This window comes from Bombus terrestris, chromosome 14, assembly GCF_910591885.1.
Source record: "Bombus terrestris chromosome 14, iyBomTerr1.2, whole genome shotgun sequence".
NCBI lineage: Eukaryota > Metazoa > Arthropoda > Insecta > Hymenoptera > Apidae > Bombus > Bombus terrestris.
In genome coordinates, this window is record NC_063282.1 from 5,687,076 (window position 1) to 5,714,306 (window position 27,231).

Here is a 27,231-nt window from a genome sequence, read left to right on the forward strand (position 1 = left end):
GTTACTGATTATTTATATATTTCGCAGGAACTTCTGGTTCTACAAATACGCCAGGAAATTGCACACATGATGGGTTCTTCCCAGACCCCGCAGATTGTCGAAAATTCTATCGCTGTGTCGGCAGTGGTTCCACGTTTATCAAATACGAGTTCCAGTGCGGAACAGGAACTGCTTGGGATTCAGCAATTCAGAGCTGTAATCACGATTATCTCGTTCCCAGTTGTTCATATACAGCATCGACGGAAACTAGCACGGCTGCATCTGAATCAAGTACGAAGTCTACTTCTGAAGGTACTACAGCGTCTGCGACTATAGCATCTACTCAGCCCACGTCTGATTCGAGTACAGAAACTACTTCTGGAATAACTACGGAGAGGCCTAAGAACGCCACAGTTTGTGATAAGCCAGGTTTCTATCCGGACCCTACATGGTGTGACAAATTCTATCGTTGCGTTGACAATGGAAGAGGCTTCAACGTGTATCATTTCGACTGCGCACCCGGAACCATATGGGATCCTAGCATCGACACGTGCAATCATCCCGAGTCCGTGTATCCTCCAAGAAATTGCACGATGCGTCCGTCAAGTTCATCTACTACTACGGATCAAACGACAAGTAGTGCAGGTACTGAATCAACTGCAACTATGACAAATTCGACTACTGCACCTACAGCACCGACGGAATCTAACACAGCTGCATCTGAGTCAAGTACTGAACCAACATCTGGAGGTACTACAGTAACTACTACTGAATCATCCACTCAGTCAAATATAACCGATTCGACTGCTTCATCTGTAGCACCGACAGAAACTAACACAGCTGCATTTGTATCGAGTACAGTATCTACTTCTGAAGGTACAACAGCGACTGTAGCATCTACTGAACCCACGTCTGAATCGCATACAGAAAGTACCTCTGGGGCAACTACGAAGAAGCCTAATAACCCTACAGTTTGTGATAGGCCCGGATTCTATCCGGACCCAACATGGTGTGACAAATTCTATCGATGCGTTGACAATGAAAACGGTTTCAACGTGTATCATTTCGACTGCGCACCCGGAACCATATGGGATCCTAGCATCGACACGTGCAATCATCCCGAGTCCGTGTATCCTCCAAGAAATTGCACGATGCCTCCGTCCGGTTCATCTACTACTACGGAACAAGCGCCAAGTAGTGCAAGTACTGGATCTACTGCAACGACAACACAATCGACTACTGCAGAACCGCCGGGATCTAGCACGACTGCATCTGTATCAAGTACGAAGTCTACTTCTGAGGGTACTACAGCGCCTGCGTCGATAGCATCTACTCAGCCCACGTCTGATTCGAGTACGGAAACTACTTCTGGGACAACTACGAAGAAGCCTAATAACCCTACAGTTTGTGATAGGCCCGGATTCTATCCGGACCCAACATGGTGTGACAAATTCTATCGATGCGTTGACAATGGAAACGGTTTCAACGTGTATCATTTCGACTGCGCACCCGGAACCATATGGGACCCTAGCATCGACACTTGCAATCATCCCGAGTCCGTGTATCCTCCAAGAAATTGCACGATGGCTCCGTCAGGTTCATCTACTACTACGGATCAAGCGCCAAGTAGTGCAAGTACTGGATCTACTGCAACAATAACAGAATCGACTACTGCAGAACCGCCGGGATCTAGCACGACTGCATCTGAATCAAGTACGAAATCTACTTCTGAAGGTACTACAGCGCCTGCGTCTATAGCATCTACTCAGCCCACGTCTGATTCGAGTACCGAAACTACTTCTGGGACAACTACGAAGAAGCCTAATAACCCTACAGTTTGTGATAGGCCCGGATTCTATCCGGACCCAACATGGTGTGACAAATTCTATCGATGCGTTGACAATGGAAACGGTTTCAACGTGTATCATTTCGACTGCGCACCCGGAACCATATGGGATCCTAGCATCGACACGTGCAATCATCCCGAGTCCGCGTATCCTCCAAGAAATTGCACGATGCGTCCGTCAAGTTCATCTACTACTACGACAAGTAGTGCAGGTACTGAATCAACTGCAACTATAACAGATTCGACTACTGCACCTACAGAACCGACGGAATCTAACACAGCTGCATCTGAATCAAGTACTGAGCCTACGTCTGATGGTACTACAGTAACTACTACTGAAGCATCTACTCAGTCAACTATAACCGATTCCACTACTTCATCTATAGCACCGACAGAAACTAACACAGCTGCATCTGAATCGAGTACAGTATCTACTTCTGAAGGTACTACAGTGACTGCAACTGTAGCATCTACTGAGTCAACAATAACCGATTCGACTACTGCACCTACAGCACCGACGGAATCTAATTCAGCTACATCTGAATCAAGTACTGAGCCTACTTCTGAAGGTACTACAGTAACTACTACCGAAGCATCTACTCAGTCAACTATAACCGATTCGACTATTTCATCTACAGCACCGACGGGAAATAGCACAGCTGCATTTGTATCGAGTACAGTATCTACTTCTGAAGGTACAACAGCGACTGTAGCATCTACGGAGCCCACGTCTGAATCGCATACAGAAAGTACCTCTGGGGCAACTACGAAGAAGCCTAATAACCCTACAATTTGTGATAGGCCTGGATTCTATCCGGACCCGACATGGTGTGACAAATTCTATCGTTGCGTTGACAATGGAAGAGGTTTCAACGTGTATCATTTCGACTGCGCACCCGGAACCATATGGGACCCTAGCATCGACACTTGCAATCATCCCGAGTCCGTGTATCCTCCAAGAAATTGCAAGATGTCTCCGTCAGGTTCATCTACTACTACGGATCAAGCGCCAAGTAGTGCAAGTACTGGATCTACTGCAACAATAACACAATCGACTACTGCAGAACCGCCGGGATCTAGCACGACTGCATCTGAATCAAGTACGAAATCTACTTCTGAAGGTACTACAGCGCCTGCGTCTATAGCATCTACTCAGCCCACGTCTGATTCGAGTACGGAAACTACTTCTGGGACAACTACGGAGAAGCCTAAGAACCCCACAGTTTGTGATAGGCCTGGATTCTATCCGGACCCGACATGGTGTGACAAATTCTATCGTTGCGTTGACAATGGAAGAGGCTTCAACGTGTATCATTTCGACTGCGCACCCGGAACCATATGGGATCCTAGCATCGACACGTGCAATCATCCCGAGTCCGTGTATCCTCCAAGAAATTGCACGATGTCTCCGTCAAGTTCATCTACTACTACGGATCAAACGACAAGTAGTGCAGGTACTGAATCAACTGCAACTATAACAGATTCGACTACTGCACCTACAGAACCGACGGAATCTAACACAGCTGCATCTGAATCAAGTACTGAGCCTACGTCTGATGGTACTACAGTAACTACTACTGAAGCATCTACTCAGTCAACTATAACCGATTCCACTACTTCATCTATAGCACCGACAGAAACTAACACAGCTGCATCTGAATCGAGTACAGTATCTACTTCTGAAGGTACTACAGTGACTGCAACTGTAGCATCTACTGAGTCAACAATAACCGATTCGACTACTGCACCTACAGCACCGACGGAATCTAACACAGCTACATCTGAATCAAGTACTGAGCCTACTTCTGAAGGTACTACAGTAACTGCTACCGAAGCATCTACTCAGTCAACTATAACCGATTCGACTATTTCATCTACAGCACCGACGGGAAATAGCACAGCTGCATTTGTATCGAGTACAGTATCTACTTCTGAAGGTACAACAGCGACTGTAGCATCTACGGAGCCCACGTCTGAATCGCATACAGAAAGTACCTCTGGGACAACTACGAAGAAGCCTAATAACCCTACAGTTTGTGATAGGCCTGGTTTCTATCCGGACCCGACATGGTGTGACAAATTCTATCGTTGCGTTGACAATGGAAGAGGCTTCAACGTGTATCATTTCGACTGCGCACCCGGAACCATATGGGACCCTAGCATCGACACTTGCAATCATCCCGAGTCCGTGTATCCTCCAAGAAATTGCAAGATGTCTCCGTCAGGTTCATCTACTACTACGGAACAAACGTCAAGTAATGCAAGCACTGGATCTACTGCAACGACAACACAATCGACTACTGCAGAACCGCCGGGATCTAGCACGACTGCATCTGAATCAAGTACGAAGTCTACTTCTGAAGGTACTACAGCGCCTGCGACTATAACATCTACTCAGCCCACGTCTGATTCGAGTACGGAAACTACTTCTGGGACAACTACGAAGAAGCCTAAGAACCCTACAGTTTGTGATATGCCTGGATTCTATCCGGACCCGACATGGTGTGACAAATTCTATCGTTGCGTTGACAATGGAAGAGGCTTCAACGTGTATCATTTCGACTGCGCACCCGGAACCATATGGGACCCTAGCATCGACACTTGCAATCATCCCGAGTCCGTGTATCCTCCAAGAAATTGCAAGATGTCTCCGTCAGGTTCATCTACTACGACGGAACAATCGTCAAGTAATGCAAGCACTGGATCTACTGCCACGACAACACAATCGACTACTGCAGAACCGCCGGGATCTAGCACGACTGCATCTGTATCAAGTACGAAATCTACTTCTGAAGGTACTACAGCGCCTGCGACTATAACATCTACTCAGCCCACGTCTGATTCGAGTACGGAAACTACTTCTGGGACAACTACGGAGAAGCCTAAGAACCCCACAGTTTGTGATAGGCCTGGATTCTATCCGGACCCGACATGGTGTGACAAATTCTATCGTTGCGTTGACAATGGAAGAGGCTTCAACGTGTATCATTTCGACTGCGCACCCGGAACCATATGGGATCCTAGCATCGACACGTGCAATCATCCCGAGTCCGTGTATCCTCCAAGAAATTGCACGATGCGTCCGTCAAGTTCATCTACTACTACGGATCAAACGACAAGTAGTGCAGGTACTGAATCAACTGCAACTATAACAGATTCGACTACTGCACCTACAGAACCGACGGAATCTAACACAGCTGCATCTGAATCAAGTACTGAGCCTACGTCTGATGGTACTACAGTAACTACTACTGAAGCATCTACTCAGTCAACTATAACCGATTCCACTACTTCTTCTATAGCACCGACAGAAACTAACACAGCTGCATCTGAATCGAGTACAGTATCTACTTCTGAAGGTACTACAGTGACTGCAACTGTAGCATCTACTGAGTCAACAATAACCGATTCGACTACTGCACCTACAGCACCGACGGAATCTAACACTGCTACATCTGAATCAAGTACTGAGCCTACTTCTGAAGGTACTACAGTAACTACTACCGAAGCATCTACTCAGTCAACTATAACCGATTCGACTATTTTATCTACAGCACCGACGGGAAATAGCACAGCTGCATTTGTATCGAGTACAGTATCTACTTCTGAAGGTACAACAGCGACTGTAGCATCTACGGAGCCCACGTCTGAATCGCATACAGAAAGTACCTCTGGGGCAACTACGAAGAAGCCTAATAACTCTACAGTTTGTGATAGGCCTGGTTTCTATCCGGACCCGACATGGTGTGACAAATTCTATCGTTGCGTTGACAATGGAAGAGGCTTCAACGTGTATCATTTCGACTGCGCACCCGGAACCATATGGGACCCTAGCATCGACACTTGCAATCATCCCGAGTCCGTGTATCCTCCAAGAAATTGCAAGATGTCTCCGTCAGGTTCATCTACTACTACGGATCAAGCGCCAAGTAGTGCAAGTACTGGATCTACTGCAACAATAACAGAATCGACTACTGCAGAACCGCCGGGATCTAGCACGACTGCATCTGAATCAAGTACGAAATCTACTTCTGAAGGTACTACAGCGCCTGCGTCTATAGCATCTACTCAGCCCACGTCTGATTCGAGTACGGAAACTACTTCTGGGACAACTACGGAGAAACCTAAGAACCCCACAGTTTGTGATAGGCCTGGATTCTATCCGGACCCGACATGGTGTGACAAATTCTATCGTTGCGTTGACAATGGAAGAGGCTTCAACGTGTATCATTTCGACTGCGCACCCGGAACCATATGGGACCCTAGCATCGACACTTGCAATCATCCCGAGTCCGTGTATCCTCCAAGAAATTGCAAGATGTCTCCGTCAGGTTCATCTACTACTACGGATCAAGCGCCAAGTAGTGCAAGTACTGGATCTACTGCAACAATAACAGAATCGACTACTGCAGAACCGCCGGGATCTAGCACGACTGCATCTGAATCAAGTACGAAATCTACTTCTGAAGGTACTACAGCGCCTGCGTCTATAGCATCTACTCAGCCCACGTCTGATTCGAGTACGGAAACTACTTCTGGGACAACTACGGAGAAGCCTAAGAACCCCACAGTTTGTGATAGGCCTGGATTCTATCCGGACCCGACATGGTGTGACAAATTCTATCGTTGCGTTGACAATGGAAGAGGCTTCAACGTGTATCATTTCGACTGCGCACCCGGAACCATATGGGATCCTAGCATCGACACGTGCAATCATCCCGAGTCCGTGTATCCCCCAAGAAATTGCACGATGCGTCCGTCAAGTTCATCTACTACTACGGATCAAACGACAAGTAGTGCAGGTACTGAATCAACTGCAACTATAACAGATTCGACTACTGCACCTACAGAACCGACGGAATCTAACACAGCTGCATCTGAATCAAGTACTGAGCCTACGTCTGATGGTACTACAGTAACTACTACTGAAGCATCTACTCAGTCAACTATAACCGATTCCACTACTTCATCTATAGCACCGACAGAAACTAACACAGCTGCATCTGAATCGAGTACAGTATCTACTTCTGAAGGTACTACAGTGACTGCAACTGTAGCATCTACTGTGTCAACAATAACCGATTCGACTACTGCACCTACAGCACCGACGGAATCTAACACAGCTACATCTGAATCAAGTACTGAGCCTACTTCTGAAGGTACTACAGTAACTGCTACCGAAGCATCTACTCAGTCAACTATAACCGATTCGACTATTTCATCTACAGCACCGACGGGAAATAGCACAGCTGCATTTGTATCGAGTACAGTATCTACTTCTGAAGGTACAACAGCGACTGTAGCATCTACGGAGCCCACGTCTGAATCGCATACAGAAAGTACCTCTGGGGCAACTACGAAGAAGCCTAATAACCCTACAGTTTGTGATAGGCCTGGTTTCTATCCGGACCCGACATGGTGTGACAAATTCTATCGTTGCGTTGACAATGGAAGAGGCTTCAACGTGTATCATTTCGACTGCGCACCCGGAACCATATGGGACCCTAGCATCGACACTTGCAATCATCCCGAGTCCGTGTATCCTCCAAGAAATTGCAAGATGTCTCCGTCAGGTTCATCTACTACTACGGAACAAACGTCAAGTAATGCAAGCACTGGATCTACTGCAACGACAACACAATCGACTACTGCAGAACCGCCGGGATCTAGCACGACTGCATCTGAATCAAGTACGAAGTCTACTTCTGAAGGTACTACAGCTCCTGCGACTATAGCATCTACTCAGCCCACGTCTGATTCGAGTACGGAAACTACTTCTGGGACAACTACGGAGAAGCCTAAGAACCTCACAGTTTGTGATAGGCCTGGTTTCTATCCGGACCCTACATGGTGTGACAAATTCTATCGTTGCGTTGACAATGGAAGAGGCTTCAACGTGTATCATTTCGACTGCGCACCCGGAACCATATGGGATCCTAGCATCGACACGTGCAATTATCCCGAATCTGTGTATCCTCCAAGAAATTGCATGATGCCTTTGTTAGATTCAACTACAAATGCGGTACAAACATCAAGTAGTGCAAGCACTGAATCTACTGCAACAATAACGGAATCGAATACTGCACCTGCGGCACCGACGGAATCTAGCACGGCTGTATCTGAATCAAGTACTGAGTCTACTTCTGAAAGTACTACAGGTACTACTACTGAAGCAGCTACTCAGTCAACTATAACCGATTCCACTACTTCATCTATAGCTCCGACAGGAACTAGCACAGCTGCATCTGAATCGAGTACAGAATCTACTTCTGAAGGTTCTTCAGTGACTGCGACTGTACCATCTACTCAGCCAACAATAACCGATTCGACTACTTCACCTACAGCACCGACGGGAACTAGCACAGCTGCATCTGAATCGAGTACAGAATCTACTTCTAAAGGTACTACCGAAACTACGACTAAAGCATCTACTGAGCCCACGTCTGAATCGGGTACGGAAATTACCTCTGAGGAAACTACGAAGGAGCCTAATAACGCCACAGTTTGTGATAAGCCAGGTTTCTATCCGGACCCAACACTGTGTGACAAATTCTATCAGTGCATTGACAATGGAAACGGCTTCGACGTGAAATATTTCATCTGCGCAACTGGAACCATATTTGATCCTAACATCGGTAGATGCAATCAGCCCGAGTCAGTGCATCCTCCAAGAGATTGCGCGATGTTTACTACTACCGTATCGTCTACTACAGAATCAACGACTAGGACTGCCGAAACTGCAACATCAACTACAGGATTCACCACGGGGTCGACTACTGAAGCTTCTATCCCAACGCCTTGTCCAATTGGAAATTTAACCGATGAGCAGATAGTACTAATATGCCCATCTGGTTTCCGGAGACATCCGAAATATTGCAACCTATTTTATCAATGTACTATGGAAAACAATGTGGACATCAAAGTACTGGTATTGAGTTGCCCAGAAGGATTGATCTTCGATGATCAAAAGTTACAATGTTTGCCTGAAGACAAAACCGACCAACATTGCAAGGGTACTAAAGCTTCTGCACGATTTTACAGAAAATTAGAGGAGAGTTCTATGTCTCCTGTAAGTACTTGATTTTAGATTTTTACTTGTACCTTTTTTAAAGCATATCTGAGTATTTTCTGTTAAATATCTATTTGATTTCAGATCAAAGCATCGAGCGAGGTACTATGTCCAGGAGCGGGACACTATCCTTACAAACAAGGCTGCAGTAGCGCGTTCTATAATTGCAAACAGAATTCCAGGGGCAATCTTGAAGGTTATTTGTATAAATGTCCAGAGAACTTCTTATACTCGTCAGTTTCGAGGAGATGCGAGCGTGCAACACGATTACCATTGTGCACGATATTTAAGGATAAAGATAAAGAGAATTGGGAGGAGAGATGGCAGATTCCAATAGAAGAGTCTAATCTGTCTGCCCGAAGTCTGTTTGTCTAAATTTTCATAAAAAGCTATTAGTGGTTCGAATGGACAACGTAAACTCTCAGGACAATTTCTGCTCTTATTTTCTATTATATCTATTTAAAAGTCGTAACTTTTACTTATTAGAATATGAGTAAATTACCTTTGCAACATGGCTGCGGAAGATCTCATAAAAAAACATTCAGATCTTCAACAGTCATCTTGCCGTAATTAATAACTCTATATCGATTCATGTGCAAAAAGTAATTCTTAACTATTGTTCGAAAATATAATAGGTATTTTCCTATGATTTTCCGCAGCGAGATCGTAAAATCATTGGAAAACCTTCGCGAGTGTTGGGGGTTTTGGTTGAGGGATTTATATGCAATATTCGACTGTATTCAGTAATTTATAATATTTATTTATAGAGTCGAACATTTACTTGCGACTAGGTGCCGCGATTTATATAATTTTAGGTTAATGTAACCGTAATAAATCAAAATTGACGATAATAAAATTAATATCCAAAGGTAAATATAATAATTAAAGATTAGAATTTTAAGTACGGTGAAATATAAAATATAGAATGTTTGGCGTTTAATAAATTTATCCGATGAATTCAATAGTGCTCAAACTTTTCACTGAGAAAGTATATTTACAACCTCAGGACCATGTTCTGAATACAGTACAAAAAACAATAAGCTTGGGGAGATAATTTTGTATATAATTACGTGTTAATTATTCTAATCACTGCTTCCTTTATATGAAACATCATTCATTGCGTTTAATTTCTTCTTTCAATTGCGATGAGATATCGAGTATCGTTAAGGTACCCTTTGTAAAAAAAAGGAGCATTGCGTTTAACACGTTTATTTAGACGTAAAATATCCCTAATGTAGCCATTGAATGAGTACAAGTATTGTGTGTGTTTGTGTTAGATTCTTCTGAAAATTGTTATTAATGAATAATAATGATGAATAATAAATAATGAATTTTCACATAAAATAAAGAAGTGCAAAATTTTACAGATCTCTCATATCTATCCCATCATATTTCCTGGTTGAGAAAGAAGGTTAAAACTCAGTTAAAAAATAACTTATAGCGATATTTGTTTTTCTAGAACATTGCTGAAAATAAATCATTTAAAAAGTTAAGTCAATTGTCTCGCACCATTCGATTGCACTGGCCGATTGTAATTTACTTTGTGTGTGCGTACGTATGACGTTACTGTAACTCATATAAGTCATATACTCATACTTTACTATATTACAGCCAGTCGAACAGCAGAGCCGTCGATGAGTAGGTGGTTGTTAAATTGAGTTAATTGTTATCTATACAAAAGTATTCAGGAAGATCTAAGCGTCTAAGAAAAATTGCAAATAAAAATCACTCTTAACAGAGCAAAATGTTTCGCAGTTCGCTTAATTTTGACAAATTATTAGGTACGTTTTTGTCGCTTATATCAGATGAACAAGATGTCCGACTGCCGAATTATATTTTGAATTTTTTTTATAGATAAAGCAACAAATCCTTATCAACTTGAACCTGACTGGGTAGCAGTACTTCAAATATGTGATTTAATACGTCAAGGGGATGTGCAGTAAGCGAATATTATTATTTAGTCCAAAGTTAACCTTACTATTTCTTAACCATGATGAAACAATGACATTCTCAATTTACTGTGTATATGCAGTTATTTTTCACATATTTTTCATATTTTGTAAAAGTAAAAAACTGTTTTAACTTTTTCTTATTTATTGTTCCATATTGTATCATAATGACAGAAATAGCATTGTGCCGTTTAAGTATAGGTTAATAATGAAATCAAGTTTTAATTTTTTTATGTGTGCAGACCTAAAGCAGTACTTGCAGCCATCAAAAAGAGAACAACAAATATAAATCCACATGTAGCTTTATATGCTCTATTGGTGAGGAAAAATAAGACTAACTGTCTGAGTAAATATCTTGGAATTATCAGTTGCATTCTAAAAATCTTATTCCCTGTATAGGTTTTAGAATCTTGTGTCAAAAATTGTGGTACGCTTATACATGATGAAATTGGTACTAAGCAATTCATGGAACAACTTAAAGAATTAGTAAAGACAACGACTTATGATAATGTTAAACTTAAAGCTTTAGAATTGATTCAAGCCTGGGCACATGCCTTTCGAAATAGTCCTAAATATAGAGCAGTGCAAGTATGTTTAATAAATGTGTTTTAATTATGCTTTATTTTAAATAATATAAAATGTTAATATTAATGGAACATGTGCATATTAGGATACACTTAATATTATGAAAGCTGAAGGATATAAATTTCCCACTTTAAAAGAAAGTGATGCTATGTTTATTGCTGACACTGCCCCAGCATGGGCAGATGGAGATGTGTGTCATCGTTGTCGGGTATCATTTAGTATGGTACAAAGAAAACATCACTGCAGAGCATGTGGTCAAGTATTTTGTAGTCAATGTTCGAGTAAAGTATCCACACTGCCTAAATTTGGAATTGAAAAGGAAGTTAGAGTGTGCGAAGCATGCTATGAAAAAGTTAATAAGTATGTATTAAATTTATTTTTATGTTACACTTTTATTATTTTATCTATATTTTTAATTCATTCATTTATTTCCACAGACCATCGACTGCTCAAATTAAAGAGGGAGATTTGCCAGCTGAATATCTCAACAGCTCTTTAGCTCAACAACAACAAGTATATAACTATATAAAAAAGTTAGAAATTAGAAAATATACATATATCGTAACATATAATATCCCATATTAATAGGTACCTCCCAGGAAAACAGCAGCAGAGCTACAAGAAGAAGAAGAACTTAATCTTGCCATAGCCTTAAGTCAGAGTGAAGCAGAACATCAAGAAAAAGAAAAAAAACGGGGAAGTCGTACAACAAAAGTAAACCCACCCAGCACACGCGTTGCAAGAGCATCTTCTCCACCACCATCACCTGTTAGTTTTAAATAGCACAAAACTTTAATAGAAAAGTACTATGATTTCAATTTTTCAGCAAGAAGAGACAGAGGTTGATCCTGAGCTTGCAAAGTACTTGAATCGCAAACGTTGGGAACTAAGACAAAGTGCATTAGAAGAACATAGTTCTAGAACAGATGTTACCAGTCCTTCTGCTCCTAATATAAGCAGCCCAATGCCACAAAAAGTTATAATTGTTAAACAACAAAACGGAGAAGTTGATACTCAAATGGAAGAATTTGTTAATGCTTTACGATCTCAAGTTGAAATTTTTGTTAATAGAATGAAAAGCAATTCGTCAAGAGGCAGATCAATTGCTAATGATAGTTCTGTACAAACTTTGTTTTTAAATATTACTGCTATGCATTCAAGGTTTGTTTTAAACATTTTTTTTTTTATGTACATAATATGATATAAAATTCTATAATACAATAAACGAATTCTTTCAGATTATTGAGATATATTCAAGAACAAGACGATAGTAGAGTATACTACGAAGGTCTTCAAGATAAATTAACACAAATGAAAGATGCTAGAGCTGCCTTGGACGCTTTGCGGGAAGAACATAGAGAAAAATTACGAAGACAAGCAGAAGAAGCTGAGAGGCAAAGACAAATGTTGATGGCTCAAAAATTGGCGATTATGAGGAAGAAAAAACAAGAATATTTACAATACCAACGTCAACTTGCTTTACAAAAAATCCAGGAACAAGAAAGAGAAATGCAAATGAGACAAGAACAACAAAAGCAACAGTATATAATGGGTCAGTTTAAATAAATAACGCACAAAATCGTAAAATGATTTTTATTTTATTAAATATATTTTAGGTGGCTATCAAGCTGTCTCTGGTTTTATTGGACCATCTCAAGGTTCACCTGTTCGGCACGTCCAGTATGAAACACCAGGAACTAACTACAACCCTATGTCACCAACAAATCAGGGATTTATGTATGGACAACCTACTATGAAACAATATCCTATGCAAAGTTACAATATGCCACCTCATGTAATGGGGCCAATAGCTAATCAAGACCAACAGCCAACCGATGCTGTTCAGGGGCATGAAGCAATGGGCCGAATTTCTGTTTCTGGCCCAGGAATGGTTAGTACAACTTCAAATTATATTTAAACGTATATAATTCTTTTTTCGGTACTTCTATTGAGTTCCTTAAATAGTTCAAAACATTTTGAATCATATATTTTATTTCATTATTTTCTACATTTCTTTTGAAGATGTCTCAAATTACAAATCCCATACCGCAACTTCAGCAGGCAGGTGGACATCAGATGGGACCGCCACCGCAAGGTCCTCCACCAAGTCATATAACGCAAACGCAGCCGACACCGGTGCATTTGCCACCGCAACAGGGTGCTCCACAAATCACACAATCGGGACCACCAACTCAGATGGGTATACCTCAGGTACCACAGAGTCATATGGGTCCTTCACCTGCACAAATAGGACCTGGAGCTCATGTCCCCACTGGACAAGTTGTTGGTTTGCCACCACAAATGGGACCTCAGCAACCGTCTACGATGTCAGGTCCTCAAGGACCCTCGATGCAGTCTCATGTTTCAAATACACCTATTTCATCCCAAGGAACAGGAACTATCCAAGTATCTCCTGGAACTACGATTGCAACGATGTTAACATCGAATCCGCCGATGCAAGGTCCTCAAGGAGCTAGTGTACCGACAATGCAAGGTATGGCCCAGGCTCCGGTATCTCAAGGACAACAATTACAGTACCAACCATCAAATTCTCTACCAACTGCATCAAATGAACCCACACAAGTGAAAACAGATGCGAAACCAGAAACAGCAGAACTAATTTCCTTTGATTGAAAAAATTACGTGTAATTTTGCATACCAATTTTGATCTTAAATTGACATTGACTGTTTCAATTTAATATGATGATAAAATTTTTACGCTGTTTATTGAATTGGCAAAAACATAAATTTTTTAAACTATTATCGATAATTCTAAAAATACTGATTTAAACTTTGCAATTTATCAGTGAATAATGATATTTTACAGTATATTAGGAAGAAATGGTTATATCATTATTGGTATTTATTTTAAGTTATAGAAATTCTCAACAATATATACACAAATCAAATATGTCTTTCTTTGCATAATTTTTAAATATATATCTGATAAAAGGTTATAATACCTAAGTAGCAAAGGCATACATTTCATGTATATGTATCTAAATGTAATGTATGTACAAAATATTTATATGTTACATAGCATAAAAGTGAAGAAAACTAATTTCATCTATACCTGACCTTTTGCTGGATATATTGTATATGATCTTATTTTTTTACAAGTTTAATTTTAAAATATTTTTTCCTTGTGAAAATCGAAAAGAAAATATTACGAATCACGAGATTTAAAAAAATGTTACATATAGTAAAATCCTTTATTATATCAATCAAACATCTTTTATCTTTGATCAATATTGCATTTACATTCTTATTTTTTCTCTTTTCTTTGCTAATATTTCTGAAAAAATTTTCGTGTGACCTATATTTTTTTAGAAATTTGTTTTCGCAATCATATTGTCTCCACTTGACCCTTTCTACGTGGTTTCACTTCTTGCGGACAGGTGAACGATGTCTCTTCCGAATGTTTCCTGATCACAGTTGATGGCTCGCCATTAGCTGAACAAGTAGAAATTTGACTGTCTTTCTTTTCTTGACATATGTGTGATATATTCAATCCATTAGAAGTTAAGGATGCTTTTCGAATTCGCATATCTTCTAAAGGAATTTCTTCGCTTCGTGGTCTTGGCATCTTCGGTGAATTATCTCGAGATCGCAATCCATTTTCGTGACTTTTTTCATTTGACACAGTATCACCGCGTTTCGGAGTCGACGACGAAAGACCGGGGGTAGGTCTAGCAGCATTTTCTCTACGCATTTGTGCTGCGAATCCAGGAACTTTATTTACGGTGAACATTGGACGCGGCAGATGTTCTTTTGGTCTCTGAGCACGTCCTACTAATCCTGAAATTAAGATGTTATTTAATTCTTATAATTCTTTTAAGTCTCATCAAACTAATTTAGTATTGCAATATATTTTACGTTCATGTCGAAAACCACGTAATGCATAATTTGGTGGTGTCGTGGCGTGAGGTATACTTGTAGGAATGTCGAGTAGTCTTGCAATTTGATTCATTTTCTTCTGACGTGCTTTTATTCTCCCTTTTGTTAGCCTTTAATTAAAAGCAAATTTACTGAATCACGTTCTGATAATAGATATTAATTACATCATACAAGTTTACCTTTGTTTCGCGGCCATACATCTTATATGATCATCGAAAATGAATTTTGTTGATAACAATGGAACACGATTGCCAGTACTACTGCTTAAAGGTTTATAGATTGTCAAGTGTAGACATCTAGAATCATCTTTGTCACCTGCAACTTCGATATCTTGTAGAAACCCTACCAATTTTGCCACTCCCCAACCTAGTTTACTAGTATCAGGTTCAACAAGAATTAATTGCACAATGTCGATAACTAAAAAACGACGAATTTTCTGGCCATCTTTCCACACAACTGTACATGCGATTAAATCGCTATTATCTATATAAAAAAATAATCAGGATTTAGTATTTATAAATTCCTGAATATTTAATTTAGAATTTGCTAAAACGAAATGACTTTTACTTAAATCAAGAACGTTGTCAACTTGAATACAGTTGATCGGATTTGTTAGTGGCAACTGTGTTTCTACTTCCATATTAAGGGTCAGTGATAGATCTCTTATTAAAAAGAATACTCGTATGGCGCGTCGTGCTCTTTCAACCTATGCAAACATTATTTTTGTTTCTTATTAATAGGTTTAACAATTTGCATTAGGTTAACAATATGTATTATCAAATAAAAGACTTTATCTCCAAAAAATATTTACATCTCCACATGGTAGTCTTTTAGTAAATTCGATACCCGTCATTGGAGTTCCCGTTGGCGGTAATAGAACATTACTGTCCATCATTAACCATTCAACATTCAAAGGTCGTTTCTGGATTTCGCTATATTCATCTTCAAACATATCTAAGAATATGTCTTCGCTCTGAAAATAGAAAACTAATTTTTTTACAATTTGTAATATTTAAAAAGAGAGGAGACAAATATAACACACCTTATAAAAATTTTTTAATAGCGATGTGCTTTGTTCTTTGGCTGCTTCAATTGCTGCCAAATGTGAATCTTTTAACATACTTTGTCCTTCTGACATTACTAATTGTATTAACAATTTAATTGTCAATTCCAAAGTAACAAGTCTCACTCTAGCATCTGACAAAAATATTGTTCGTAAAAACGTAGATTATTATTTTGGAAATTAAAGAAGATATTCTGGAAAATGACTCACTTGTTTGACAACTTAATGTTATGATATGAATCAGTCTATCTATTAAAATTTCATTATATAAACTTGTAGTTGAATTTCGTGAATTGCATAAAATTGGATCCAAAGTTTTACGATCTATGCCCTTGAAAATGAATTTTATTAGAACAACAGTTTAGAATTTTATTACATACAATAATTTGAAAATAGTTTTCTTACCTGATTATTAGCTAAAGCATAAAGTAAACACAACGCGAATAGAGCGGCATAATCGTTTTCTGTGCAAAATAAGGAATTTAAAATAGTTTCTAAGAATGGCTTATTTGATAATGATTCAGTTACATTTTTTTGAGTTTGAGGTGTTAAAGGAGTTTCTAATGCTAGTCTTTGCTCCTTTTCTTCATCAGTAACATTTAAATGTTTGATTTCTTCCAAATCTTCAGCTGGAATATTTATGTCTAGTTGTTGTGGACTTATAAGTACTGATACACCTCCTGTTGAAGCAGTATCAAATGATGTACTAGCATGATTTGTTTCTGAAACATCTTCACTTCCATTTTCCACGTTATCCTTTTCTTCTTTCAAATTACTTTCTTCCTCACAAAGTTCATCTGACACTGTCAAGGATTCACTTAAATTTTCTAAAGACTTCTCTAAACTTTCTCTCGGTGGTGAAAAAGCAATTGGCTTATCCAATGAAATATCACCATACATTTCAAGTACTTTACTTGCACCTGTTTGTATTGTTTTTAAATCTGACAGCAGCATTACTGCTGCTAGTGTATGTACAAGAGGACCATGAGAAACTATTAGAAATACTTGAGAAAGTAAAAATAAGGCTACAACAATGCTCACGTGTTTTCTGTCTTCCTATTAATCACAAATACAAATTACTACTATATCAAGTTATTATATACTTATTAATTGGAAACATACCTGATTTTGGCACAGAAGATTTTTGTGTCTCATAAGTGAGTAAACATATAGTGGAACTAATAACTTATGAAGCAAGTGTTCTGATAAAACTTTATTTAAATCAGATATATTTAAACAAAGAATGTCATTTAAATAATGTAAATGATCTAAGTGTTCTGCTACTAAATCTGATAATCTGTTTTGACTTTGATGACTGAAACACACATATATTATGAAACATCCTCTGAATATGATAATTTAAATTATATTTGAAAATGACTTACTCAGCATCATTTCTAACACAAGTGTCAAGCTCTATAATGTGATTACCAATAAACCATACAAGATTGCTGAAATAGGGTGCAGCAGTGCGATCTCTTATAAATGCTAGCATGGAGGCATCTTCTACTCGATATACATTTAAAGTTAAAGTTCGCACTGCTATACGAACCATTCCTTCGGAGTGATTAAAAAATTTAATTGCCTCCGTATACAATGGAAAATCATTGGTGTGCTGATAAAAAAATCAAATTAAAACACATCCTCTTTTATGTGCTAAGTGCAGAATTTAAATAATGATGATGACAATGAAGATGAAATAATGACCATAGTAAAAAGCACATCATGAATAGATTAAATTATATGTATAATTAAATTTAAAAAAAATATATTAAAGGCAGCTACTATTAAAATTAATGAGCATGAGATTAGCAAAAGTGAAATAATAAACACAGAGGATTATCACGTGTACCTCGTTTACCTCATTATAAAAGAAGTGAATGGTATGTGCATTTAACTTCAAGCTTAAAGTCTTTAAAAAGCTGATGTAATATGCCATCACTTCCTCATCGCTAAAGTCAAATTTGTGCACTATTATACTGTTCACATGATTATTACTAAGTAAATAATCTGGAAATAAATATTTGAATTGGAACTTTGCTAGAAGAGAGATCAATTAAAATTATAATATATAGTCTTGATAATAAACTTACATAAAGATGTCTCATTACGTATATTTTCAAATAATATATTTAAGGTCTGCAATAACTGAACACATACATAGCTTCCGCATTTTTGTTTCATTATACGTAGGAAAAATGAAAGCATATTCTTTTCCAAAAAGAAACTAGTAAGGAATATAGATAGTTATTGTTTATTATACATGAAAAGAAAAAAAAAGTTAAATAGCATCTACTTTACTAATGCTTACTCAAATACACTGCTATCATTTTGGTCACCCCATATTAAAATTTCAGCTATAGAACGAAGAGTTTCTACTAACAAACCCCTATTATTTTCTGACACAGTTTGATTTTTTGATAGCACATGATACAAGTACCTATATATAACAACGAATAAAATTTAGACAAAGTACAAATTTAAATATATATATACATACTTAAGATGCTCTAAAGAATGAGGATTTTTGGGCTTCCAAAGCCCGCCTCCAAACCAGCTCCGACTTCGAAACATTTTTTAGTAATACAACTGCATTTGGGTGGTGTCTTGCATTAAATTCATATTCCTTTTGTTTCTTTTTGTCACTTTTTTGTTTGATTAAAGTATTATCACCGACATTTGTTTATGTAATTAAAATTATAATCGTGTAAGGCTTATTTAAATATAAATTAAATCTTCATAAACGTTAAAAAGATTGTCGAAATAGCAATAAAATTTAACACATTGTTCAGGTTAGAGTTATTTTTCCATTATGCATTTTAATTCTTCATCTAATTATCAATTATTATATTTCCATATAAAATGCATTCACATTATTGTACATCTTTCCAATTGCACAACAAACAAATTATCGAAATAATGTCAGTCACGTACGTTCAATTTTACACGACGCAAAACGAAGACTACCCTCCATTACTGAATAGTCAATGGAACTATACGTTAGGTTAGTTAGTGTCGTTTGTTATTATTATTTATAATTTTGTTAAATACTAAAAGAACGTGTTTGTTATATAAGGAAAAAAATAGAATCTTTTTAACATTTCATTAAGTTTTGTATAAATTATATGAATATAAACGAACGAAGGTTATGATAAAGTAAAAAGATTTCAACATGATTTCACAATAAAGTGTGTTGACAAAGAGAAAAATATATATTGATATTGAATCATCTGTAAATATTAAAATAAGCCTGCATGATTCACAATAATGAGAGTTTTGGAATTATATAGTGGTATTGGTGGAATGCATTATGCTCTTCAAGGTAACCTATTATACTGCTATTATACTGCTATTTGTTGGTTATATTGTTTAACAAAATTTAACCTTTACTTTCTATCAAGTTGTTTATTATAAAAAAGATATTATGTCTTAAATAAGATATATAATTACTACAAAAAATTTTATTTTCAGAAAGTGGTATTAATGGAGATGTTGTTGCGGCAGTTGATATAAATACTGTTGCAAACAGTATATACAGATATAATTTTCCAAATGTATTGCTTATGAATTGTAATATTCAGTCACTTTCTGCAAAACTGATAAATGACTTAAATATAGATACTATATTAATGAGTCCTCCATGTCAACCTTACACAAGAGTTGGACTTCAGAGAGATATATCGGATAATAGATCATCTTCGTTACTTCATGTTCTTTCATTGATTCCACAATTGAGAACATTAAAGTATATATTGCTTGAAAATGTAAAAGGATTTGAAAATTCTGAAATGAGAAATGCAGTATTAAAATGTATGAATATGTCTGGATTCAATTATAAGGAACTAATTCTAAGTCCTTGCCAATTTGGTATTCCAAATACCAGATACAGATATTATTTATTGGCTAAAAGGAAGGATTCTGAATTTTGCTTTGATCACTGTATATTAAATTTTAATCTACCAGAAGCTGTTTTAAAGGCCTTACCAGGAAGTAAACATAATTTATTATTAGAAGGTGCTAAAACAGATAAGAATTGCTACAAATTAGAAAATATTTTAGAAAATGTTGATAAGTCACAGTATTTAATTCCTAGAAAGTTGTTACAAAAGAGAGCTTGGTTGTTTGATATAAGAACATCTCAAAGTGATGGTTCTTGTTGTTTTACAAAAGCTTATAGTCATTATGCAGAAGGAACAGGTTCTGTATATTCTCCATATACAGAAGAAACAATCCAACAGATATTTTTAGAAGCAAATAAGTATGGCAAGCAATCATTAGAAGCATCAGAAGTTTTACAAAAATTAATGTTACGATATTTTACACCTAGAGAAGTGTCTAGATTAATGTGTTTTCCTGAAGAATTTAAATTTCCAGAACATATAACATGTAAGCAAAGATACAGACTTTTAGGAAATTCAATTAATGTATATGTAGTTAGTAGATTAATATTTTTATTATATACTGAGAAAAAAATTACATGACATTCACAGAAATATAGTTTATATATATTTTTAATAAAAAAAATGTTTTATATTCCAAAACGAAGTTACAAATTTTTAACAGAAAAAATACAAAGAAATAAGTATAATAGGTAAATGAAGTTTCTATAATAACATATTTAGTTTTTGACATAAATACAGATCATTCATGACCATCTAAGTGCTAAGTGGTTACAAATGTTAGCATTTACATAATTTTTGTACTTTAATCATTTACAATTATTCATAGTAGTATAATCATTGTTAACCAAGTATCATTGCAATCATTGCTTTTGATTAATATGAAGCTCACATTCCTCTTAATTCTTAATACATACTTAGAAGTGCTAGTAATTCAGTTTTTTGCATTGTGTAATTTTGGTATAAAATCGTTCAATACCCAGTAATGTTATTGCTTTTATGTTTAATAGAAAACTCTAGTATGTTTAAAATATTTTATATAGTTTCTAGTTCAGGTGGGATGTGAATTTTTTTTTCTATTGCAAATTTTTTTAGTGCTTGATATTTAGAATGCCAAGATTCAATTTCTTCTCTCATATGATTATTGTCCTCCTGCATAGCTTCCATATCACGATATTCCTGTGTCTTTTCTGATTCTAACTCATCTTTTTGTTCAATTCGTTTGATACGACAACTGGCTGCATATCCTCTGTTTTTCAATGTGCGTCTACGTTGTTTCATACGAACTATTTCTTCTCTTGATAATCCACGCAATTTCAGCTGCCTGTTTAAATCTCTAACTGATATAGTCACTAGTTCATCGTCACTAATGTCTAAACAAGGACCAGGTGATAGTGGATCCTACACAAAAATTGATCATAATTTTTCATCAATTTCATTTTATGATAAATAGATACATATTTACTATATGTTATGTAGAATTACATAACATGTAAATATAAAAACAAATATTTTCTTAGATATTTCATAACATCATAAGTTATTTAGAAATGACATATTTTGTCCTGTTTTCTTATGAATAATCATGAAAAGGCGTTTATTTACGTATTGAAAAATTAGCTGTAATTATCTTTTCGAGAGAATTATAATTGACAATCTGCTTTCTTCTACGTCATATTAATGGACTTTAAAAACATATGATGCACTGATTAAAGGAGGTCGTGCATTATACAGAGAGGCAACGTACCATCTTTATAGATCGTTTTCCATCCATGGATATATTTCTCAACTGATTCTTTCAAGTTTCAGCGTCGAGAAACCACCAAAGTTTTGATTTTACTCTAGCTTTCACGCTTTGAAGAAAAATTTGCTTAGTCATCGTAGAATCTGATGCTGGTCAGTTCACCATTTAATTGATGGTAGGTATCTTTCTAAAAACATGAACTTTGTTCAGGAAAGATCTTTTATAGATTACTAACAAGCACGTCAACATTTTATTGAAAAAGAATATAGATCTCTATATTCTCTATATCATAAAAAGTTTGAGAACGATATTTGATTTCGAAAGAATTAAATATTATGTCTATCTTTTAAACTCTGTAGATGGCGCATCATGACACTAAATAGGATATGCTTTCACTTTAGTTGACTTAATTCTCAATAGAGGGTTACCAAATTATATATTTTCTCCATAGTTGTTACATGAATAGAGTTTCCTACATATATAGAATTTAAATACATTTTGTTGAAACGGATTTACGAGTGGCGAAGATCGCTGCTAAGGCCAAATCTTCACCGTTGAAACCTAACCCCAATCTAGTTTTTACGTTCTTTTAAGAACTCTGTTGCGTTTAGTCATTGTGATATTATATATCACAATGATGAAGAAAATTTGTAATTTTCTATGTTCTTCTGGTTTTCTCGCCCAGTCCCAGATGAAAAAATGCTCGTCTTCATTAAGATGAGGAAAAAGGGTATTCTCGGTAAGTCCGTTTCTTTTACAAAGGTAACCTGAATTTTTTAATTGTTATTAACTAAACCGCAGAGTTTTATGCGTAGATTTCATATAACGTGAAAAAGTATATAAAATATCCAAAGTATAGAGTTTTCAAGAATATTTGATAGATAAACAATTTTTTACATTTTTTAAATTTGTATTCTCAAAAATATGAATTTGCATAAAAATACATAGTCTAATTATCTTTTTATTAATAAAATTTTATCTATAAAATCATAATCCTTGTTTTAAGATTGGAACATAGATTAAATTTTGTATAAAGAATGCATAGTTTCATTGGAATTTGTATCGATTATTGAAATTATTTCTATGTTGATTTGTCTCGTTGAATTTTATTTTATGTGTAGTAGATACTTGTAACTATTAAATTAAACATAAATGTTCACGTAGTACTTCCGGTTTTTCAATACTGTAGGTGGCGTTCTAACAACGCGTTCTTCGAATATATTCTTTTAATACGACATTAATTTTTTTTATTTTCTTCGGTATTTATCTATCATTACTCAATTAATACAATATTAATGAAAAGTGAGATATATACAGTGTTCTTCTTAAACACATAAATGTGTCACGTAAGGAAGTAAAAATAGCGATTCAATCTATGGTGAATGAAGTACCCAGTGTCGTATTATTGGCGCCATCCATGAATTCTTGCATGCTGGTTAGGATAACAAATAAAGTAAGTTTTCATTAAACAAACATAAACGAATATACAGCCCTCGTTACTGTATAATGAAAAATAAACGAAAGATCGGCAGTTTTGCAAATGTGAACGTAATGATGTGTATTTATAAAACGAATAGGGAGAATTGGAATGGAAAGGTCAGTTATCGAACGTGTATAAAGAACAGAGTGATAGATTAATTTAGCTTGATGCAAATGATTAATGCAATTAGTGTTTCATACTATAGGAGTCTATTTTAAGCTATTGAATCAAGATCCTATGCAATTTATGCATGTGTTTGTATGTTTTATAATGTATTTCACATACATATATACGTCTATCGTGACTGTTTTTATCGAGCAGTATAGGTTAAAAATTTAATAAAACAAAATTACGAATACTTAGGTTAAGATTCATTTGAAAATGATTTCTCACGTTTTCAGAGGGTTCTATATGTATTTATTAATTACTAAGTAATTTTTTATTAAATTCATTAATTGATAAATAATACTAAAATTACTACAGTACATTAATTACTAAATAATACAATAGAATAGAAAATATAATAAATACAACGAACACGTGTGCAAAATAGAATATTTTCATGGAGCATACATTACATTTTTAATAAAAATTTTTTATTATTCAAGGAAGAGAGGGTGTCAGTGCTGCAGTAATGCTTACTAACTTGTTTTTCTGTTCCAGATCCGGAGAATGGCTATTATCTTCTAGCAGTAATTCAATAGCTGAGAAAATGACAGGACTGGAGGAAGATGATAGGACGAGGAGGGCGACGCTACGAAGGATGGGCGGTAAGAAAGAAAATATTTATCATGTGAAAATACAGATGAGCTGTCGCTAAAGAAATATATCTATAGATTTATAGATTTTATGATAAGCGCAATTGCAAGGCTTATTATACCCCTTAATAACGTCATGTTCTACTTTAATTAATATAAATCGGAAAATTCTTGAATCAGTCACGTTCTTAAATTGATCGTTATTCGTGTTAGGTGAATACCTTTTACGTTCTCCACAAATGTAGACCAGTTTAGGCTTTCTTATGATTCAACGACTTGTCGCATTGCGGCTGATCCAATGTCAAGGCATTTCGCTTCGTTCCCGAAATCATTTGCAACTGCAGTGATTGACTCGCGGCTCATAAATGCTTCGTTATCGCGAACAGGGCAGAGGTATGTATAATTTTCTTGATAGGATTTGGGAAAGATGCCAGCGTAATGGACAAAGAAATTCGTGTCTCGAGAGGTTAATGAAGGATGGCATAAGATATAAACTAGGGAACATCAGATTGAGTAAAAAGGGAAGATATACTCTGGAAAGGAATTTTATTTTTACAAAGATTTATCATCTTATTGTTCAAAAGCATTTGTGATTCTTATAATAGAAGGTAAACGAATAATTCGAAAAATTCTGGAATATTGCTTTCAGATATTGGGAATATTATCGGGAAATTTTGTGTTGCATTCGTGAACAAGGAGTGATGTATTTGATGCGCCGATGAGTCAACAGTTTGACTAATACTAGTCTGGTGGGTGTATAGAAATCCTCTCGGATTTGCGGGCTTTGATCGTCATGCGTTTCTAAATTTAATTGGCACGGTACATCGATTTCTATTCAGTACTGTTGACATAACCGTAAGTCTCGTTGGTATAAATTGATGGATGTAGTTTCGACTTAGTATCAAACGTCTTTCATAACATTGCAGTTTGTTTAAACGGGAACGTTATTCTCAGAGCTTTACCTTGCAATTTGACTTACTGTTGTGCCATCGATTCACTATAGCCGTTAAAAATCCACACAGTTTGTAAAACAAGCCTTCTAATTTCCATATAGAGTTGGTTGGTCATCGGTACAATGAATAATTCTGTCCACACGAGATAATAAATAGATAACAGAAACGACTGTTCGATTACTATCTAAATTAATGCTATTAATCCGTGAGGTTATGGTGTAGCATTAAACAGCTTATTCGTCGCTGGTCGAAGTTCATTAGCATATACCAGATATTCCGCACAGTATCTTGATCTGCGTGGTACGCTGTCGCCGTTAATCCTTTACAATCATATTCGATTTGACTCTGTATCATGATATCCTTCCTCAGCTATCAGTTTCTCGCAGGCCTCATAATCTTTTGCTTTTCTATAAAATTTTCATGAATTCTATTTTCGATCCTCTAAAAACTACCATCAATTAGAATAGTGTAGATTATACGCTTGTCGCAATAGAGTAAGATTCATCAGTATCCAAAACGACCGTAAAATTAAAATGGGATTAAAATGCCCTATCTGTTATTTTGCAACATCGAAGAAAACCCAAGTTTTATCATTTTATTTTTATCATCTCTGTTTTTCTTCGAATTTCAAATATTTTGTAATTATCCTATTAGGCCGTCCGAAAAGTTTCTTTCTTTTTATAAGGAAATAATGGATGCACAACATTTTTCGTTTTATATTATTGCGTATGATCCATTTGTTATATCAAGATAAAGATCACAACGTTTGACAGATTAGGTTTCATGTTTGTATAAAGATGCATCGTTGTAAAAGACGGGTCTGTAAAAGAAAGACACTTTTCGGGCAACCTAATATAACGAATCAAATGAAGCATATACGATTATTACTAACAGACAGCTGATTTATTACTAACGTAACAATTAATTAAACAACAGTCGTGTCTCATTGAAACGCTAATGAAATTTCAATATATTTTACGTAACACATACAATATAAAGCTTTGTGTGCTAGATATTCAAATACTTCCGTGAGCCACTACGCCTTGAAAACTTAAAAAGGGATACTTACGTAAGATTTTACATATCATCTAAGAGGAACAGGCTCTTGATCGTCCTTAAAGCATCTTTAGAGCAAAGACGATATAAGCAGTTTCTATACTAAATATTCGAATACTTTCATCGAGTCACAATATCCTGAAAAATGAAAAAAAAGCCAGAACATTTTAACTAACGGGGGAGCAGTAAGCCTGATCGGTTTGAGCGTTTTCAAAGCAAAGAGGATTCTCTAAAGTAGACGAAAGTTTTAGATGGCTGGTCGAGTTTACACGTTCCTTGATCGTCATCATCATCCTCCTCGTCGTCGTCGTCGTCGTCGACACACCAGGCGTCGTGTCGTTTCGACGTCCTCGGTCGTCCTCGGACTTGTTCGGGCGTCGCGCCGATGTTCCGTCGCGACGCTGCTGACAGTCGGTGGCCGAGCATCGCGACGCGCGCATCGTACAAGCGTGCTACAATTTTCATTCGTAACACGCGACTTGCCTTTTTTTCTTTCACAAAAGAAACAGAACGCGAGAACGTAACCGCCGTCTCGATCGTGATAACGCGTTTCCGCGCCACCGTTTTCGTTTCCCTCGCCCGATCGTCGACGACCGGGAACTACGTGGGACGCAGGGAACACGCTTAGCCGCAACTCGAAACTGCAGAAAATGCACAACACCTGCTGTCTGTCACGCGGACAACACTGATGGTCTGTATCGTAAACGTGCGTGATAAGAAAAGAATATTCTCTCTCGAGAATGTCATCGCGAGAACCACGTATAAACGTTGGAATCCCTTAGATCGAGGGGGTGATTTCATTCGAAGCATCCAAGGGGTGGAAATTGCGGGAATACGAGGTTGACGAAGGGAATACCGTGTTTCTTTATAAAAATAGTCGTTAAAGTGCTCGGGGATTTTCTATCTACGCAAGCAGAATAATTTATAACCACAAAGATGACGCTTGGGGAAAG

The 27,231-nt window shown here is 36.7% G+C and overlaps 6 protein-coding genes across 22 annotated transcripts in view; 4 read left to right on the forward strand and 2 right to left on the reverse strand.

Annotated features, from left to right (window-relative positions):
* LOC100651895 (mucin-5AC) overlaps positions 1–9,914 on the forward strand; it is a 34,097-nt gene extending 24,183 nt beyond the window's left edge. For 10 of the 11 annotated variants that reach the window (XM_048411909.1, XM_048411899.1, XM_048411902.1 and 7 more), the window contains 2 exons: positions 28–8,894; positions 8,979–9,914. In XM_048411909.1, coding sequence (XP_048267866.1) covers positions 28–8,894; positions 8,979–9,269 — 9,158 coding nt within the window. In that variant the 3' untranslated portion in view covers positions 9,270–9,914. The remainder of the gene's footprint in view (positions 1–27; positions 8,895–8,978) is intronic. The other variant, XM_048411901.1, reaches the window with a different exon arrangement.
* Positions 9,915–10,380: 466 nt separating this feature from the next.
* LOC100646438 (hepatocyte growth factor-regulated tyrosine kinase substrate) lies at positions 10,381–14,489 on the forward strand. Of its 2 annotated transcripts, none has more exons than XM_012316223.3 (11): positions 10,381–10,675; positions 10,749–10,833; positions 11,086–11,161; positions 11,243–11,431; positions 11,514–11,788; positions 11,866–11,941; positions 12,017–12,196; positions 12,255–12,589; positions 12,667–12,980; positions 13,045–13,319; positions 13,451–14,489. In XM_012316223.3, the coding sequence occupies exons 1-11, from the start codon at positions 10,639–10,641 to the stop codon at positions 14,060–14,062; spliced, it is 2,454 nt and encodes an 817-aa protein (XP_012171613.2). In that variant the 5' UTR covers positions 10,381–10,638; the 3' UTR covers positions 14,063–14,489. The 2 variants fall into 2 exon arrangements, with proteins under 2 accessions (XP_012171613.2, XP_048267874.1); XM_048411917.1 differs by having other exon boundaries at positions 13,487–14,489.
* Positions 14,490–14,626: 137 nt separating this feature from the next.
* LOC100647396 (protein CLEC16A homolog) lies at positions 14,627–19,030 on the reverse strand. Of its 2 annotated transcripts, none has more exons than XM_003400815.4 (14): positions 18,889–19,030; positions 18,700–18,828; positions 18,482–18,615; positions 18,250–18,398; positions 17,774–18,003; positions 17,511–17,703; positions 16,794–17,444; positions 16,599–16,719; positions 16,368–16,522; positions 16,137–16,298; positions 15,893–16,031; positions 15,505–15,808; positions 15,305–15,435; positions 14,627–15,226 (listed from the first exon to the last, which is right to left on the reverse strand). In XM_003400815.4, exons 1-14 carry the CDS (start codon positions 18,960–18,962, stop codon positions 14,775–14,777), a joined length of 3,024 nt encoding a protein of 1,007 aa, XP_003400863.2. In that variant the 5' UTR covers positions 18,963–19,030; the 3' UTR covers positions 14,627–14,774. The 2 variants fall into 2 exon arrangements, with proteins under 2 accessions (XP_003400863.2, XP_012171612.2); XM_012316222.3 differs by having other exon boundaries at positions 18,241–18,398.
* A 287-nt stretch (positions 19,031–19,317) lies between these two features.
* On the forward strand, positions 19,318–20,993 carry LOC100651101 (tRNA (cytosine(38)-C(5))-methyltransferase). Its single transcript, XM_048411918.1, has 3 exons — positions 19,318–19,392; positions 19,465–19,710; positions 19,860–20,993. The coding sequence occupies exons 2-3, from the start codon at positions 19,656–19,658 to the stop codon at positions 20,867–20,869; spliced, it is 1,065 nt and encodes a 354-aa protein (XP_048267875.1). The 5' UTR covers positions 19,318–19,392; positions 19,465–19,655; the 3' UTR covers positions 20,870–20,993.
* Positions 20,823–22,386, reverse strand: LOC100642347 (transcription factor MafG). Its single transcript, XM_003400856.4, has 2 exons — positions 22,035–22,386; positions 20,823–21,688 (listed from the first exon to the last, which is right to left on the reverse strand). The coding sequence occupies exons 1-2, from the start codon at positions 22,059–22,061 to the stop codon at positions 21,323–21,325; spliced, it is 393 nt and encodes a 130-aa protein (XP_003400904.1). The 5' UTR covers positions 22,062–22,386; the 3' UTR covers positions 20,823–21,322.
* A 215-nt stretch (positions 22,387–22,601) lies between these two features.
* The window catches only part of LOC100646318, a 193,163-nt gene continuing 188,533 nt past the window's right edge, over positions 22,602–27,231 (forward strand). For 2 of the 5 annotated variants that reach the window (XM_020866375.2, XM_048411916.1), the window contains exons 1-2: positions 22,603–22,770; positions 24,175–24,281. In XM_020866375.2, coding sequence (XP_020722034.1) covers positions 24,243–24,281 — 39 coding nt within the window. In that variant the 5' untranslated portion in view covers positions 22,603–22,770; positions 24,175–24,242. Of the gene's footprint in view, positions 22,771–24,174; positions 24,282–26,671; positions 26,970–27,231 lie in introns of those variants that run through there. The other 3 variants (XM_048411914.1, XM_020866376.2, XM_048411915.1) reach the window with 3 other exon arrangements.